Genomic DNA, 18,538 nt, shown 5'->3' with positions numbered 1-18,538 from the left:
TTGCTACATGGTAAAAAAAAAAGGATCTGCAACATATTGTAGTCTGAGCTGCCTAGAGGGCAAACAACATTCCCAGAGTACTTAGATGAATCACTGGTAAGGAAGAGATCAAATGTGTTTGGGGAGTGGTTAGGATTGTTTGGTATTCTGGTAGGCACATGGACACTTTGTATGAGATCATTTGTGACTGCAAAAGTCTCAGCCTCTCTACCTACTTGATTTGTGCAATTGGAAGTGTACAGCCAGCTGGTATCGTGGACACTGAAGTCCCCAAGGAAAAATGACTTTGCTGTTTGGAGAGTTGGATTGAAGAAAATCAACATTTAAGAAAAGATGACTCAAGAGTTCAGAGTGGTTGCTAGCATTAGGAGGGCAGTAGAATAAAATTTAAATCTAGTAGAATGAAGTAGGGTGATTTTTAGCCAAAGGAGATGAAAATTGGGAGATTCCAGGTTGCGTACTCTCTGGCAAGGTATATCGGAGTGAACACATGCACATACTCCATCTCTGAAGTGAAAGGAGTTAAAGAGTGTGCAGTTGAGAAATTAGAGATGAGTAGTGTTTGAGGAAATTGAGATTTGAGTTTGTCAGGAAGAGTAGGTGAGGCTTTGTAGGCTGGAGGTGGAAGTAAACATCATTAAGGTTAGAACTGAGAAATGATGAGAAAAAGATGAAAGCAGGAACAATATTACACCTAAGGTCTTACAAAAAGAAGATAAAACAGATCCAAATAATAATTATGGAGGCATTAACAGATTACTAACCAAAAATTTTGAAAATCTCTACAGAAATTATTCAAGAAATTATAAATGAACCTCTGGTGTATTAATGCATTTACAAAGGCTAGTGATATATATCATCTTCGGCTGTACACGGCCTTTGAGGTGGGATGTAGAATTTGTCTCACTTCTTGATTGTGCACTGTACAGGCACACCACAAATTGTAGTGTGTTTCCACTGAATTAAAACTATACAAAAGAATATGTTTGCTTTAGGATACATTAGAAACCAATAATTAAAGGACTTCTATACTTGGTTGGTATATTTAAATTACAAAAAGTTATAAGAAATTTTATGTGAACTAATAAGACATGAACCATATGCAAATGACTGAGACACATTTAAGGAGAGAAAGAATAAGCATGTAAGACATACATTCATTGGATACAAATGAATTACAATAATTTTACATTTATGGTATTACACATATCCAAGAAACTGCTGTGAGAGCATATGAACTGTATTATGTATAATCTCTATACATGCAAGGCATGAATAAATAAATAAAACTTTTAATGTAAAACACTAAATATAGTGCACAGAAAATGAGTTGGTCTACTCTATTTAATAACAACTGCAATGAAAATGATCTTATGAATGGTTAACAAATCCACTTTCTAATAGCAGGCTGTGGGTTTGAATCCTATTGGTGACATGGATGTTTAGGTCACAGATGAATTTATTGGCTGGTAGGATACCACTACCCCACCAACTGATGGCTTGAAGTGCTTGAAAATGTTCTGTGTTTGGTTATTTGGTTCAGGGTTTACAAATTATGTAGAAAATAAAATTACAAAAAATATATATAAAATTAATTAAAATAGGAAAAAAAATCCACAGTACTAATGCACTATAGGTTTACAACCTACTTGGGATGGAAATCACAAAAGAATAAAAGTTTTATTGTAACATTAACTACAATATGCTCCTAACAACCTGCTTCAAAAGAACTGATAAGGGAAATTTATTTGCTCGCTCTCGCGCGCGCGCGCACACACACTTTGCTAAATGCAGAAACCAACTGATTTATGTAATGCAGATTTTCAAAAGCACATTTTTTCTTTCTTTTTTTATGACTTGAAATAAGCTAATCTTATATTTCAGATATTCTATCGAAAAAATGTGCACACCTGATGTGAAAGGGACACTTAAGCAGCCACGACCTTCCAACTATTCTTGGACTTCATAACAACATTCATTAAAATCATTCTGCCATAAACATTCCTCCTTTTACTTGCAACATATCCAAAGAACTGTTTGGTATTATCCTTGGCTGTGCTCATCATCATCATACGTATAAAATTTAGGCCTAGCATGGCCTGTTCCGGCCTTAGAAGTCATCGTTGAATCGTTTAAGAGGATGTCCTAGTTTTCTTTTTCCTAATGGCTTGTATTTTAAGGTAATCTTGTTTTGGTAATCTTTCTGTTTTCATTCTTTGAACGTGTTCCATCCATTTATGTTTATATTTTTTAATTTTTTCTATTACTGGTTCTTGGTTTAATTCTTTCATAATATCTTTGTTTCTTTTGTGATCAAATAGGGTATACTTTGCAGTTTTTCTCATAAACTTCATTTCTTCTGTTGTTAATCTTTGTTTGTATTTTTTGTTTTATTGTCCAGATTTCGCTTCCATACATTAAGACCGGTAAGGCTAATGTATTGTATACTTTTTAGCCTGGTTTGTTTTTGAACTAGGTTTGGTTTAAATATAGAGTTAATTACACCTGTTATTTTTAAATATTTTGCAATTTTTATGTTTATATCTTTTTCATTTTCATATGTGATCATACATCCTAGGTAGTTAAATGAATTCACCTGTTCTAAGATCTTGTTATCTATTACTATTTTAGTTCTTGCTGGAACTTGTCCTTTAAAGGCCATAGTTTTTGATTTTTCCATTGATATTATCATACCATAATCTTTGGATATCTCATTTACATTTAAAATGGCTTTCTGTAAGTTATCTTCAGAATTTGTAATTATTATTTGGCCGTCTGCAAAGAGGAGAGTGTTTAAGTTAACTGTAGGTGAAAGTTTAATTCCTTGATGTAAATTTTTACTCCAGTTTATTATTATTTCATTTAAGTAGATATTAAAAAGAGTTGCTGAGAGGGGACATCCCTGTCAGACCCCTTGTTTTATCTCTCTTGTATATGATAGCTTGTGATTTAATCTTATTTGTATTTGATTATTTTCATATATACTTGTGATAGCTTTTAGGATATTATTTGGTATTTGTCTTTCTTTTAATATGTTAAATAATATGTTTCTTTTAACTTTGTCAAATGCTTTTTCAAAGTCAATAAATGCAATATGTGTTTCCAAATTATATTCTCTTCTTTTCTCTATTATTAATTTTAGGCAAAAGGCTGGGTCTATACATGATCGTCCTCTTCTAAATCCATTCTGTACTTCTAGAATAAAGTTTTCAGCATATTTCATTAGTTTGTTATTTAAGATTCTGCTATACATATTTTGTAACAGGAATTTAGTATACTGATACCTCTATAGTTTTTAGGGTCATCTCTATTACCTTTCTTAAAGATAGGAATCACAATTGCTTTTTTCCATTCTATTGGGGGAATACCAGTTGAGTAAATTTTATTTAAGAATAATAAGAGTCTTTCTTTGAATCTTGTTCCTGCGTGTTTATATAGTTCTGAACCTAGCTTATCTTCTCCAGGTGATTTTCCGTTTCTTGTTTCTTTCAGGCTGATTTCTAATAATTCTTCAGTTATTTCCTTTTCATTTTCGTTAATTGTTTGCCAGTTGTCTTTTTTAAAATATTTGTCTATACACAGTTCTGTGTAGTAATTTAGAAATTCTTCTAATTTCAATTCAGTGTTTAATTTTATGTTTTCTTTGGTATCTGCATTTAGGTGTTTCAAAATCTTATATACATTGGGTCTTATTTTAAATCATGTTCTAAATTAGAAACAAATTTATTCCATGATTCTCTATGTCTTTTTCTGGCTTCTCTTTTAACTATGGCTCTTATTCTTTTATATTCTATTTCATCTTCTAATCTTTTACTGCTTAACCATTTGTGATAGGCTTCTTTTTTCTTTTTGATTATTTCTTTGTTTGTATCATCCCAGATCTTTAGTTTTTTTCTTTTATTGAATTTTTTGGTCTTTCCTAAGCTTTCATTTGCTGCTGCATTTAGTATCGTTTTTATATTAAGCCATTCTATTTCTATTTCTTCATTTTGTTTTATTTTATCTAGATATTGGTTAATTCTTTGTTCATATAGCCATTGTACATTTGTGTCATTCAATAGTCTAGTTTTATAAACAAATGTTTCAATTTTTCTTTCTGTTCTTGTTACTTGTAAATATAGGTGGTAATCTTAATTTTATTTTAACAAGGAAGTGGTCACTGCTTATTTCATATCCTCTGTGAACTCTAACATCTAGTGAAAATTTTGATGTCTTTTCATTTAATATGAAGTAATCTAATATTGATTTCCATCCTCTTGCTGCCCAAGTATATTTATGTATGTCTTTATGTTTATAGAAGGAATTCATTATTTTTAGGTTATCATAAACTACAAAGTCAATCAATTTTTTACCATTTCTGTTTAGAGTGTGTTCTCCATGTATTCCTATATTATTATTAAATTTCGTGTTTCCAATTCTTGCATTTAAGTCTCCTGCTAAAATTATGTAATCATTTTTATTTATTTTATTATATATGTTTTGTAGCTGATTATAAAAATCAATATCATCTTGTTCTCTTCCTTCTCCTGGGGCTTATAAACCAATTATTGTTAAATAGCCTCTATCTATTTTTATTCTAGCTTCTATTATTCTTTCATTCCATAATTTATAATGTTTTAACTGTTTTGAACGGGAGTTATGAATCCAAATCATGACTCCTGCTTGTGCTCTTTGGTCTCTGTCAACTCCACTGTATATCACATTAAAATTTTCAGTTCTCATAGTTCCTTTTAATTTCTTTTTTGTTTCAGTGATTACTGCTATTTTAAAATTTCTTTCATTTAATAATTGGTCTAATTCCATTTCTTTATATGCTATTCCTCTTACATTCCAGTTTGGTATGTGAATTATATTTTGCCATTTCCATTTTTGTTTTACCTTTTCCATTCCAGGGTCGTTTCCCATAGTTTCAATCCGATTATCTTTTTCTGTCAGCTTACTAGTAGAATTATGTTCTCTATGTCAGGGGACTAGCCTGACGATGGAATAGTTCAGTGGTAGGGCTGCTACCTTAACTAGCCTGAACTAGAAGAAGGCTTCTGAACTAGCCTTCTTTCAAATTTAAACCCATAGGATGAATAGGGTATACTGGAGGGGAAAGAGTAGATTATAGAAGAAATATAGTAAGGTTTATAGAGAGGGCATAGTTGTAAGGCCAGAAATGAAAGGACCCCATGGCCCTCAAGTACTCTAATAGCATAAGGGTCATAAAGTAAGAGTACTTTGGCTGATAATTCCTTTTCATAATCTGCTTTTGCCTTTCTTACCACGATGCTTTTCCTTCTGGCCTGTGCTTTGTACTGCTGTTCACATTTCTCCTTGAATTCACCAACACAATTTTTTTTTGTAGCTCCAGCTTAATGGTGATATTCATCCATTTAACTTCCACTTGATTTACTCTCCTGATTCTAGGTAGGCAGTCTGTCATTACTATCTTCAAACACTCCTTTACCACTTCCCATGCAGTTTCACATGCCACGGCACTGATCCAAGCAATCTCCTAAGCCTGTCATACTTACCAGCACCATAACTATACACATAAACTCCTGAAAATTCCACACATTAAGCCACATTCTAGGTCAAGACCTGAAATGTGGTCACTCTCACCAATTGGCAGAAATGTGATCATACAGGTTATAGACAAATTCTCTGATGCAATTATTGGATCTAGCACTGCCAAGCCCCTAATATATTTCATCCCATGCTGTCTCAGGTAATTATTCTTTAGTAGATGTATAAATTTCATTTTCTTCCTCCCATGTGTCCTTTCCTCCTTCAAATATATGTTCCCATAATGAAAAAAATTAGACGATTTCTTAGGTCTGCTACTATTCAATGTTTTAATGCAAGCAATAATAACAGAACAAAAAGATAAATTAACTTTAATAAAAAATAAACTGAAGTAAAAGGGCAGTCACTCAAAGCAACACATTATGGAAATTTAAACAGAACATATAATAAAAATTTAAATGCAATTATGACATACTGCAAGAAGTATATACGAAAGTATAATAAGACTAGTTTTAAGCTATGCATCTGAAACATGATTCTGAAAGAATAAAGATAAAACACTCCTACAGAAATTAATCCTTAGAACTGTGGGTAAAATGTCAGAAATGAAGAGATATTCAAGAATTACACCTTACAATAAAAAATGAATGAAGAGCTAACAGTAAAAAGAAACGTGAAACTATGAAAAAAATATAAAATACTTTACTAAAAGAACACGAAAACAATATAATGATGAACTGCAATGATCACTGCCACAATCTCAGGCTTAAAGCAAAACATAAGTTAAATGGATGAAAGCAAAATTGATATATGAAAATATGATATGGACAGACTTTTGCAAAAAGAGGAACAAATGAGTGCACACGTTTGCACTTGTAATTTTTTATAACAATAAAAAAAAAGATATTAGAAGGGAAAGGTACCATATTAATACAGGGGAAGGAGGCATTATCTGATACTATTCCCAGAGAAGAATATATCGGGGGGAGGGGGATTAACTAGATGAATAAGCTCATAAAGCAAAGCAGTAAAAATTATATGGAATGTCATGTCTTTTGCACGCATGGGCATGCACACACAGTGCAATCTCAGTTGTCTAACCACAGCAGGTAAGCAATGGCCAGTGGGATAACTGAAGGGTTAGTGAAGGTATAATTACATAGTGATGCTCCAGAAGTCAAATTAAAAATGCCAAGAAATTATATTCTTGTTTAATCCATTATCCAAGTGTAAGCAAACAAAGTTTGTGCATGAAGTCACTTCAAGACTGGGCTACTTGTATATAGAGGCTAATGACTTCACATCAATTGCCTTAGTACCCCTGCAATGAACATATCCTTATATGGACATGTATTATGCGTACATTATAGGAAGGGCCACTACCCAGACTGTTTCAACCTTTAATGAGGTCCCATCTGTGGGAGCCAGACCCAGAAGTGATACCAAGGTTGAAGTAATGCATAAGTCATATTTCCATATACAAGTGGTCAAAAGGTGTCACACTTTATTACTAAAAAAGTCTGTATTAGAGATAGATGTTGAAATTATTTTTTCACTTGGTTATACTATAAATTAAAGATGCCAATAAATTATATTCTTGGTTTAATCCTTTATCCAAGTGTAAGCAAACAAAGTTTGTGTATGAATCACTTCACAACTGGTCGACTTATATATAGAGGCTAATGACTTCACATCTATTGCCGTAGTATTCCATAATGCAACATTAATCATATCCCAACAGACATGATTAATGAATAGTATTATACATCCACAAAAGCATTAATAACAAAATATTAAATAATATTAAAAGCATTAAATGTAATGATATGGGTTATTACTAAGGCAATTGATGTGAAGTCATTAGTCTCTATATACAAGAAGCCTAGTCGTGAAGTCTTCATGTGCAAACTTTGTTTGCTTATGCTTCGAAAAAGGATTAAACCAAGAATATAACTTCTTAGCATCTTTAATTTATAGTATAACAAAGTGGAAAAACTTTCAACATCTATCTCTAATCCAGAGTATTTTAGCAATAAGGTGTGACACCTTTTACTACTTGTATATGGAAATATACATTATGAAATATTGTATATTTCCATATAATTGAGGATCTTACCCTTGGAGGGTAATGGATGGCAATCCTGTAGCCAATGAAGCTCTAACTGAGGCTCGGCTATTGCTGTTACCCTCCTGCCGTTATCAGAGATTTTAATAGCTCCATATAATTGAAATTGAATTTTCATATTTCAATTGAAATATGAAAAATACAATGGAAATATGGATCAGAGAACTAACAGGAAAGTTTAGTGCCAAGGTGACAATATTGAAAAGTAAACACAAAGGATATCTTACAGAAGCTGCAGACATCAAAGAAAGATGGAAAGAGTATACAGAAGCCCTTTACAGAAAGGACTTCAAATATAGAAGGTATATAGAAGGTAATGAGTTCACATTAATTGCCTTAGTATCCCATAATGCAAAGCATGCATCCTTTTATGCATGTCCGTAAGGATATGTACATTGTATTATGGGATCCTAAGGCAATCAATTCTCCAGTATATTCACTTATCATGCTGAAATCTCTTTCATACCAACAGCCTTGTTTACATTAAGAATTTGCACTATCTCTACTGCTTGCTGTTTTAGGTTTTGTAATGTCTCATGGAGTAGAGTTATAAATAAATATACAATGCTCGCTTAGTTATCCAATCTCCAAATGACTAAATCTTCAATTAACTGACCAATGATAGGACTAGGGTGTCAACTGACTTCTGGTACTTGTAGAAATTTTTTTCACTCGATTATAAATTAAATTTAAAGTGTCAAAAAAGTATATATATTCTTGTTTAATCCTTTATTATTATTATTATTACGTGACACCTCCAAGGAGTCCAAAGACTCATCGAGGGAGGGCACCTACTCTACAACTCTGTCTCCACTACTCACTCCACCAACTACAGTGAACCACAACTACACCAACAACATCTACTGCCCACTACCACCACTAGTATTTTCACAGACATTCACAAACATCCATGCCCATGGCAGGATTCGAAACCAAAGCCTTTTGGCTGGAGAATGGATATGCTAACCACTTGGCCAACCAGGCCGGCAAATGTAAGCAAACAAAGTTTACATGTGAAGTATCTTCACAACTAGGCTACTTGTATATAGAAGGTAATGAGTTCATATTAATTGCCTTAGTATCCCATAATGCAAAGCATGCATCCTTTTATGTATGTATAACACTATGCATTATGCATGTCCGTAAGGATATGTACATTGTATTATGGGATCCTAAGGCAATTAATGTGAAGTCATGAGCCTCTATATATAAGGAGCCCAGTTGTGAAGTGACTTCACATGCAAACTGTTTACTTGCACTTGGATAAAGGATTAAACCAAGAATATAACTCCTTATCATCTTTAATTTATAGTATAACCAAGTAGAAAACTTTCAACATCTATCTCTAATGCAGAGAATTTTAGTAATAAGGTGTGATGCCTTCTGACACCATATACAAATAGTATATGGAAATATGACTTTGGCATTACTTCAACCTTAGTATCCCTTCTGGGTCTTTTTTATATAATGGCTATAGCTCCGACAGTATCAAAATCAATCCTTCCCCCAGTTCACGACCTTCTGATCAGAAAGATTTTAGTAATACTAAAATAAAGATAAACTCATTCCTCTCTCATTTCCAGGTTCACTGTTCCTGCAAACTGGACAGACAAGAAGATCAGCTACCATGTGCATGAAAGAAGATAAAAAATACATCTGCAGTCATGACTGGAAAAACAACATCATGATCCAATCAAAGTAAATTTAAAAGAGAAAGACTGTTTTTAGAATCTACTAATGCTGTTAAAAAATCACCCTATTTGAACAAATATGGTTTATAAAACTTCCCAAAATATGGAAAACATAATAACCCAAGATCCCTGTTTACATCCTAGGATGCCAACAGGTATTCATAGAGGGCACCCCACCTAGTTTAGGATTAGTCTTTTGTCCACATGTTTCAGTTAATTTTGTGCTGCCTTTATGTGTGTATTACAAGTCTCATTTTGAAATCTCTCATGATGTCTTCGTAACTGAGATGAAAGAACTAAATGGTATATAATTAGTGCCGTTTCACTTCATTGAACTTTTAACATGAGTTTCTCTCAGCACTTAAGTTTTAACACATGGATGCTGTTTATCTCTGAAGAGGCAAATTATAAATTATTAATAATAGTTCAAATAAATAATACTTACTGCTTAATAATAATGGCATTTTTTCATCATGATCAATTGAGCTGGATATCACTTCATCCTGCAGCAGTCCTTCCTAATTTGTTGGCAAATATAAACTAGTGAATATTATTAATTATTCTAAATATATAATTTGATAAAGTATTAATTATTCATCTGATATGTAATAAGTAACAAGGTATTAGAGTGCTATTTTATAAGATGAAACTTCCAGCAGTTTCATCTTATAAGAATATAACAATCTAATGGACCACTAATGGGCAGGGATGCACAATATACAGCCTCTCCCTGTCAAGTCAATCCCACAAAAGGGAGCTCTGGTGCATGCAATGAACCAGAGCTCCCTTCTGTACCCTGCTACTTCTATTCCTGTTATTATATCCTCTTGTGTCAACCACGTCTCAGTGATCCCAATAATCTTTGGCCAGGCTGATGCTATCAGCGCCACCAAGTCAATTGACTTGACTTGACAGCGCCTCCCTGTCAAGTCAATCCCACAAAAGGGAGCTCTGGTGCATGCAATGAACCAGAGCTCCCTTCTGTACCCTGCTACTTCTATTCCTGTTATTATATCCTCTTGTGTCAACCACGTCTCAGTGATCCCAATAATCTTTGGCCAGGCTGATGCTATCAGCGCCACCAATTCCGCTCCTTTATTCTGGATACTTCTGCATTAGTATAAAGCATAAAAGTGCCACAGTTTCCATACCCAGCATTATCCCCTCTAGACTCCACTGGGCTCAGCGTTACCTGATGTCGTCCCCCCTTTTCTCAAGTACACATTCCCACAAGAGGCCATCCCCTGCTACCATCCCTGGGCATTGTAGTTTCCCTGCATTGATTGACACACATACTCATTCAGAACAGCAATCCTGCAGATGCTTACGTCCTTCCTTATTCAAATGCAAGCGGTCTCTCACATACAATTCCTTTCTGTCCTCAAATCCCGTCCAAGCATCCACGTATTCCAATCCTCTCTTCTGACACATTCTAGCTATTCCCACTGCAAAAGAATATCTTCCTAGCTGGAGGAAATGCTAACAAGACTACTAGGTGTAGACGACCTTCATCGCCTGGTGAAACATCCCACCTTGCTTAATACACTCTACCATTTTGAGGGTATGTAATTTAAAACAGTGGAAACACAGGACAGCAACCAAACAGTATATTGGCTGGAACCAGAAGGCAACGAGTCAGGAAGGTCATGCCTGGTGATGGACTATAAGCAATGGTATGTGGGGGGACACTATCGAAGCCAAGGAGACTGGTCACTTATGCAATGGCACTATCTTACCTTCCTTCCATTCCCTAGGCACCTTTCCTGTAGCCAGACTTTCAGTGAAAAGCCAGGTCAAAGGAGCTGTCAGTTCTTTAGCACATTCTCTCAAAACTCGTGGTGAAATACCATCCAGAGTACTCAGTATTTGGAACACACTCTCCTCCTGCACCTCAACCTTGAACCTGCCTATTACTCTGGTATTAAAATTTACTCCTCCACGATGAAATACTCCAATCAAGTGTTCATTGAACAATTCCACTATGTCCTCTGCATCAGTCACTCTATTCCCATTTTTATCCCACAATGTCATTCTTCCACAATCATTTCTCCTTTCTCCTTCTACTGGCCACATAGCTAAAAATTTCCCTAGGATTATCTTTGGATCTTAGGGCCAATCTCTTCTCATATTCCAGTTTTGCCATCCTTACCATACTAGTCACTTTCATGGCCTGTGTCTTATATTCTTCATGCATCTGCTTTTCACCTGTTTCCTTATATCTCTTCCACAGCCTCTTTTTCACCTGCAGTTCCTGTTTGACATTGTTTGTCATCCACTTTACTCCAAATTGTGTCCTCTTCTTCACTTGTGGAATACAGCTCACTATTGCTGCTAACAAATATCCCTTCACAATTTCCCAAGCACTAATGATATCCTGGATTTCCAATTCCTTCCTCCATGAAATTTTCCTAAGTTGATGTCTAAGACTATTATAATCACCTGCCTTATAATTCCACGTACGTTCCCTTTTCTTTGATACTCCTGCATGTCTATTCATCTTCCTAGTCAAAACAACATGGTCACTCTCTCCAACAGGGGAGAGAGATTTCATCTCAGTTATTATCAACTCTTCTGATGCTATGACCAAATCAAACACTCTTGAACCTCTTGTTCCTTCCATTACATGTTGCCTAAGATATTTATCCCTCAAGAATTCTAGAAATTCCATTCCTTTATTGCTACATGCATCTTCCTCTCCCCAATTTATACTGCTGTAGTTAAAATCTCCCATAACAATCATTCTTCTTGCACTTGCCAAGCTCAACTGTCTGAACATCTCCTGCTCTCCAACCTCTATGCTCCTCGGTTTGTAACAACACCCTACTAAATATCCTGTCTTGTCCACCTCACACCAGTGTCACTGCCTTCCAAAGCCTCCACTCTTAGAGGGCATAAGTCATCATTTATCATAAGCAGTACTCCACCACCATGCTTGCCCTTCTTATGCTGCTGAAAAATGCTGTACCCTGCAACTTCTATTCCTGTTATTATATCCTCTTCCATCAACCACATCTCGGTGATCCCAATAATCTTTGGCCAGGCCGATGCTATCAGCGCCACCAATTCCTCTCCTTTATTCCGAATACTTCTGCATTAGTATAAAGCATAAAAATGCCACTGTTTCTGTACCCAGCATTATCCCCTCTAGACTCCACTGGGCTCAGCATTACCTGATGTCGTCCCCCCTTTTCCCACAAGAGGCCACCCCTGCTACCATCCACCCTGGGCATGCTAGTTTCCCTGCATTGACACCCGTACTCATTCAGAACAGCAATCTCTCCAGATGCTTACGTCCTTCCTCATTCAAATGCAAGTGGTCGCTCTCATACACTTCCTTTCTGTCCTCAAACCCCCTCCAAGCATCCACATATTCCAATCCTCTATTCTGACACATTCTAGCTATTATGTTATTCAATATTACTGCTCTTCTGCTCAGCTCGTCACTATCATACCTAGGCGACACGCACACTATCATTTCTCTCTGCGTCTTCTTTCATACAACCCCAAGTAAGAATCTCATATCTCTTGCTGCCCAATTTACATTACCTCTCAAGTCATTTGTTTCTACCATCACAATCATTTACATTACCTCTCAAGTCATTTGTTTCTACCATCACAATCATCTCGCCCCCCTTTCACCCCTTCTTAATTGCCATAGCCACTTTCTATCATTCCTTCAGGCAAAACACTCCTCACGCATCCTATTTTGAACACCATGGATCATCGAGTCCCCGTACATTACACCTCTTACCACCCTGTTCCTCGATTGCTCAGATATATATCTCTCTCTCTCTCCTCTAACACTTTCTCTCTGTGTTCCACTACTAACCTGCCTTCCTGACATCACTCTATCCCTGGTTCCAGTGCTCCCTTGCATTCTTCTCATTCCCTCTCTCCTACTGTTTCCATTCTCTGCTCTTCTATCATTCCCACAACTCTCTCATTCTCTCTCTTCCACTTATCCTATTCTCTCCTCTTCTTTCATTCCCATAACTCTCTCTCATTCCCCCTCTTCCACTGTTCCTATTCTCTCCTCTTCTACCATTCTCATAACTCTCTCTCATTCCCCCTCTTCCACTGTTCCTATTCTTTCCTCTTCTACCATTCTCATAACTCTCTCTCATTCCCCCTCTTCCACTGTTCCTATTCTTTCCTCTTCTACCATTCTCATAACTCTCTCTCATTCCCTCTCTTCTACTGTCCCTATTCTTTCCCCTTCTACCATTCTCATAACTCTCTCTCATCCTTCCTTTGGTAACAGTTGTTCCTTCCTTAGATGGTCTCAGTTGGGAGGATGAATGGCAAATAAGAGTGGCTGACTTGCAGAGCGAGATAGATGAGCTGAAATAGCAGGTGGAATGTCTGGGAATGAGATGAGAAGTGTGAAAGATGAGATTAGGCGAATTGAAGAGATGAATGCCATTCATCCTACCAACTGAGACCATCTAAGAAAGGAACAACTGTTACCAAGGATATAGTTGAGATATTTATTCAGTAGCTCATAAAAGTCTTTCATCCTTATGAATGTAACATCACAGAGTTCAAGAGCAGTGGATGAGGAGAAACAGAGTGTGATTGAGCAAGTGATACCACTTGCTCACTTACATGGGAAATTGAACAAACTTGCTGTTAATAAGGCTGTGGGATTTGATGACATATCACCATATATTTTGAAGGAATATGCCAGACTGTTTAAATCTGTCTTGGTATATTTATTTAATATGTCTTACATTGGGTCAAGTTCAAAAGGAGAGTAAGAAAAGGTAGACTGTACTGCTTCATAAGGGAGATGACAGAACTCAAGCATGAAATTATAGGCCAATCGTTCAGGAGTTGTGGCTGAAGTGTTAGATCCAAAATTGGGTTGAAAACAGTGGTATTATCTTTGATGGACAGCATGGATTTGCTAAAGGGAGGCATGTTTTAGTAATTTACTTACTTATCACAATAAAGTGACAGCTGTATTAAAAAAAGGGAAATGGATATACTGCGGTATACTTCATCATCATCGAATGATATATGCACGTAAACACAAGAAAGATATTTAATTAACCAAATATTTCGGCCTGGAAATAGTTTGGTTAATTAAATATCTTTCTTGTGTTTACGTGCATATATCATTCAGTCTTATGTCACAAGCAACCTTAAAACAGAAAATCATCATCATCAAATTCCTGACATTTACCCTCAAGGGATTTATGGGATATGATAGTACTACATGAAAAATTTACATCATTACTAACTTCCAACCTATAATTTTCTGCAAAATCAATCTGTTACTTGTCAAAGCTACAACACTATCAGATCTTATATTTATATATCTATCTTCTAAGGCACTTTTTAAGTTTCAGTAAGGAAATACTGTGAGTAGACATATTACTAACTATAATAATAACGGAATTAACTCACATAAATTATTCTTTATTCGTAGAATTTTCACCTGAGTATCACAGGCATCATCAGTACAGGTACAAGGCTAATTAACACGTTCGCTGCCAACTACGAGTACACTCGTAGTTGGTAAACCAGCCACACAAGCCAGCTACGAGTATACTCGTATGACGCTTACTGCCGGCAACGAGATTACTGTACTGACCTTGAAAAAGTGAAAATGTTTGGCTTGTGCAGCTAGCATCAAAACTGTGTATTCTCATAGATGGTATATGCTCTGCACAAGCTAACTACGAGTATACTCGTATGATGCTTACCGCTGGCAACGAGATTACCATACTGACCTTGAAGAAGTGAAATTGCTAGGCGTATGGGAACAAACTATGCTGAAGTAGCATGGCAGCGAACGTGTTAAACAATAACTGTTATATTCACAAAGCACCACCTAAGTAGCTAAGGTTAAATTTCCTAAATTTATTTAATTATTTAGTTATTTAATTATTCAATTATAATAATTAAAATTTTTATTTATTTATTTTTTTTTTTTATAAATATATATGTGTATACAATTATATGTTAGGAAAGATTTCCTGCTTTATAAAGTACTATCTCCCACAAGGGGGAAAGACGTAGACCATCGGATCTGTTTAGGTTAGAGGAGTGAAGTAATGTTTCACATGTTTCTTTGTATAGCCGTTCCATTAGGAACCGACTTTTGTGAATGACTTTTGTCTGGTTCCACTTAATGTCTGGTGTTGATGGCATGTTCTGCAATTCCAGACTGTTCGGGTTTAAGGTACCGGATGTATGACTGGTGTTCTTCTAACCGGACCTGAGTAGATCTTCCTGTTTGTCCAAAATATGATAATCCACACAAGGGGTCAGTGAACGCATTGAATTAGCTATGCGTTCACTGACCCCTTGTACGTAAGGGATAGGTATACGTGTAGGTTCTTCTGTACTTGAAGAGGATGCTGGAGCCCAACTACTTAAAGCTCTTTTTACGAAGGCCTTCTTATAGCCACTGGATATGAAGGAGGAATTAATATACTGTAATTCTTTTTGTAAAAGTTCTGAAGAATAAAAAGAGTTGGCTCTATGAACTAGTGTTTTTATAGTACCTGCCTTTTGGCTGGGATGGTGATGTGATTCAGCGTGGATGTACTGGCCTATATGAGTCTCTTTCCTATAGACTGTGAATTCTAGATAACCATCTGGTTGGTGAAGAATCAAGAGGTCTAGAAAGGCTAACTGCTTATTTACTTCTACTTCTAGGGTGAACTGGATCCTTGGATGAAGTGCATTAATTTTTGAGAGAAACTGTTGCAGTTCTTCTGAAGTGCCCTTCTATATGACAAAAATGTCATCCACATATCTGAACCAAATGTTAGGTCTGGGTGTAATGTTGTCAAAGATACGCTGCTCAAAATGCTCCATGAAGTTGGCAATAGCAGGAGATATTGGATTACCCATTGCTGTCCCTTCGATTTGTTGGTATAACTGGTTTTTGAAAGAAAAATTACTGTACTTTATTACAAATTCAAATAATTTGACAATGTCTGAAGGAAATTCTTGGTGTAGTAATTCTATGCTGTCCGCCAACGGAACAATCGTAAATAGCGAAACAACATCTAGACTAATCATAATCTCCGAATCGTCTAGATGTAGATTGGAAATTTTATTTCTGAAGTCCACAGAATTTTTTCTATATGTAGCAGTTCTTCTAGTTGAAGAAGTAAGTAAATTTGAGAGAAATTTTTATATTTTGTAAGTGGGACAACCTATACAGTCTAAAACCAGTCTTAATGGAATTCCTTCTAACCTCTAAGGTCCTTCCTAAGAAACACAAAGTCTATCAAGATTCATCGAGGGGAGGTCTCCCCCCCCCCCCGCCACCGAGAAACACAAAGCCTATCATACCACTCCTTAAACTTATTGACCGTTCTCACTCTCACCATTCCATCAGGCAATGCATTCCATGGTTCAACCACCCTCCATGCAAAGAAACCACTCTTCACCCTCTTGCAAACAGTTTCCTTTCGTAACTTCCAGAGATGGCCTCGCACTGTTCAACCAAGCGAAAGAACTCCCCAGTGTCAACCCTGTAACCACCTCTCAACAGTTTAAAAGTCTCAATCATATCACCTCTCCTTCTTCTATCCACCAAACTCTGCAGTCCACATTCCCTCAGCGATCCTCATAACTAACATGGTACAGTTCTGAAACCATCTTTGTTATCTGCCTTTGTACCCTTTCCACAATTAATTTATCCCCTACAAATCCTGGGGACCAAATCTGAGAACAATAGTCTAAGTGTGGTCTGATCAGACTTATACAACAGAATAATAACCCTTTTATCTCTGCAGGTTAGTGTCCTTCTCATTATTGCAGCAATCCTCTGTGTTACCTTCACCACCTTTGCAATATGTCCCCTAAATTTCACGTTTCTATCAATCATCAACCCCAGATCTCTTGTCTCCCCTACTTCCTCCATGATAACTCCTCCCATAGAGTATGCAGTGTCCCATCGATGTTTCCCAAACCACAAGACCTTACATTTTGCTGCATTAAACCGACACACACATTCTTGTTAGGATGAATACCTTTATTCCCCATTACATTCAAAATCCCTGTCTCTTATCCTAGCTTTGGTTTCAAAGAAATGCACCAAAGCTGTCCAAAACTAAAACTGTATCACACACACTCAGTGGCTCAAGCTATAACCTCAAGCCTTTCACCAGCTTAAGCTACAGCTCATGACTGAAAAAAAATTCTTGGAAAATCTAAAGCAAACTTTGTAAGTGGCAAATACAATAAGCTTGCTGTCCTAATATGTTTCGTTCTCTCTTTCTCATCCTGATGGAACAATATCAATATATGTTTAGACTCCACCTCTTGTTTAAAGTACTAAGGCAAAAGGCAAATCCTCCATCCCTCCCCCCCCCCAAAAAAAAACACACAAACACTCTTCCACAAGCCACATTCACAGCATGACTGCTTTGATCCTTCGACAGAAGGACGTCAGAAAAAAAAAAAAAAAAGAAACAACCCTGAAACTAATAAGCTTTCTGGCACAGATAGTATTTCTCCAGTTCTACTAAGAGCATGTGCCCCAGATATAAAACCCATCCTGTATCACCCTTACAATCTGTCATATTCATCTGTCATCCATCTAACTAACAGCATGGAAGCAAGCTGTTATCTAGCCTGTTCCTGAAGCTTACTTCCATAAACCTGAACCATCAAAAGCTACTGTCCAATTGCCCTCACCTCAATACTCTCAAAAGTAACAGAGAAGGTAATAAAAAACAAAACTTTTTCACTAGACTCATAAGTTAATTAGTGATTAGCAATATGAATACTATTATTCTCATTAATGGTAGACATCCTGGATAACTTATCAACATTTGGACATAAGCCATGGAAAATTTTGGAAAAACTCGGAGACTCATTATTAATATTTCAAAAGAATTTCATGTGGGGTATCAAAGCCTTACCAAATTACCATCTTATGGTAATTCTTGTGCCAATGTCATGTATTTCCAGTTTCCTCTCTGAACATTCAATACATGTCTTTGTGGATAGTTTCCTATCATCTGATTTTTCCACTGATGACAGAGTATCCCAAGGCTCTGTGCTTGCAAGTATAGTCTTTCTCCTTAACATCAATAATCTTCTCTTGCTAATGTCCAATCCTGTTCATAGCTTTACTGATGATATTGCACTCCATTTCTGTTTGGTATTCACAAAATCTTATAATACTCAGATAACGCAAGTTTCAAGATCTTCTATGGTAAATGCCTTAAACAGCCACCCTCTA

At 36.1% G+C, this 18,538-nt stretch overlaps 1 protein-coding gene across 1 annotated transcript in view; it reads right to left on the bottom strand.

The window, feature by feature from the left end:
* The window catches only part of LOC150102941 (putative sodium-coupled neutral amino acid transporter 12), a 404,858-nt gene that overhangs the window by 303,860 nt on the left and 82,460 nt on the right, over positions 1–18,538 (bottom strand). The window contains exon 4 of the mRNA XM_090397467.1: positions 9,773–9,845. Within this exon, the coding sequence (XP_090253593.1) occupies positions 9,773–9,845 (73 nt within the window). The remainder of the gene's footprint in view (positions 1–9,772; positions 9,846–18,538) is intronic.

This window comes from Typopeltis vanoorti, chromosome 9, assembly GCF_054136105.1.
Source record: "Typopeltis vanoorti isolate ZY-2024b chromosome 9, IOZ_Tvanoo_1.0, whole genome shotgun sequence".
Lineage (NCBI taxonomy): Eukaryota > Metazoa > Arthropoda > Arachnida > Uropygi > Thelyphonidae > Typopeltis > Typopeltis vanoorti.
Note: the sequence above shows the minus strand (reverse complement) of the source record. Positions and strands in the feature narration are given on the sequence as shown.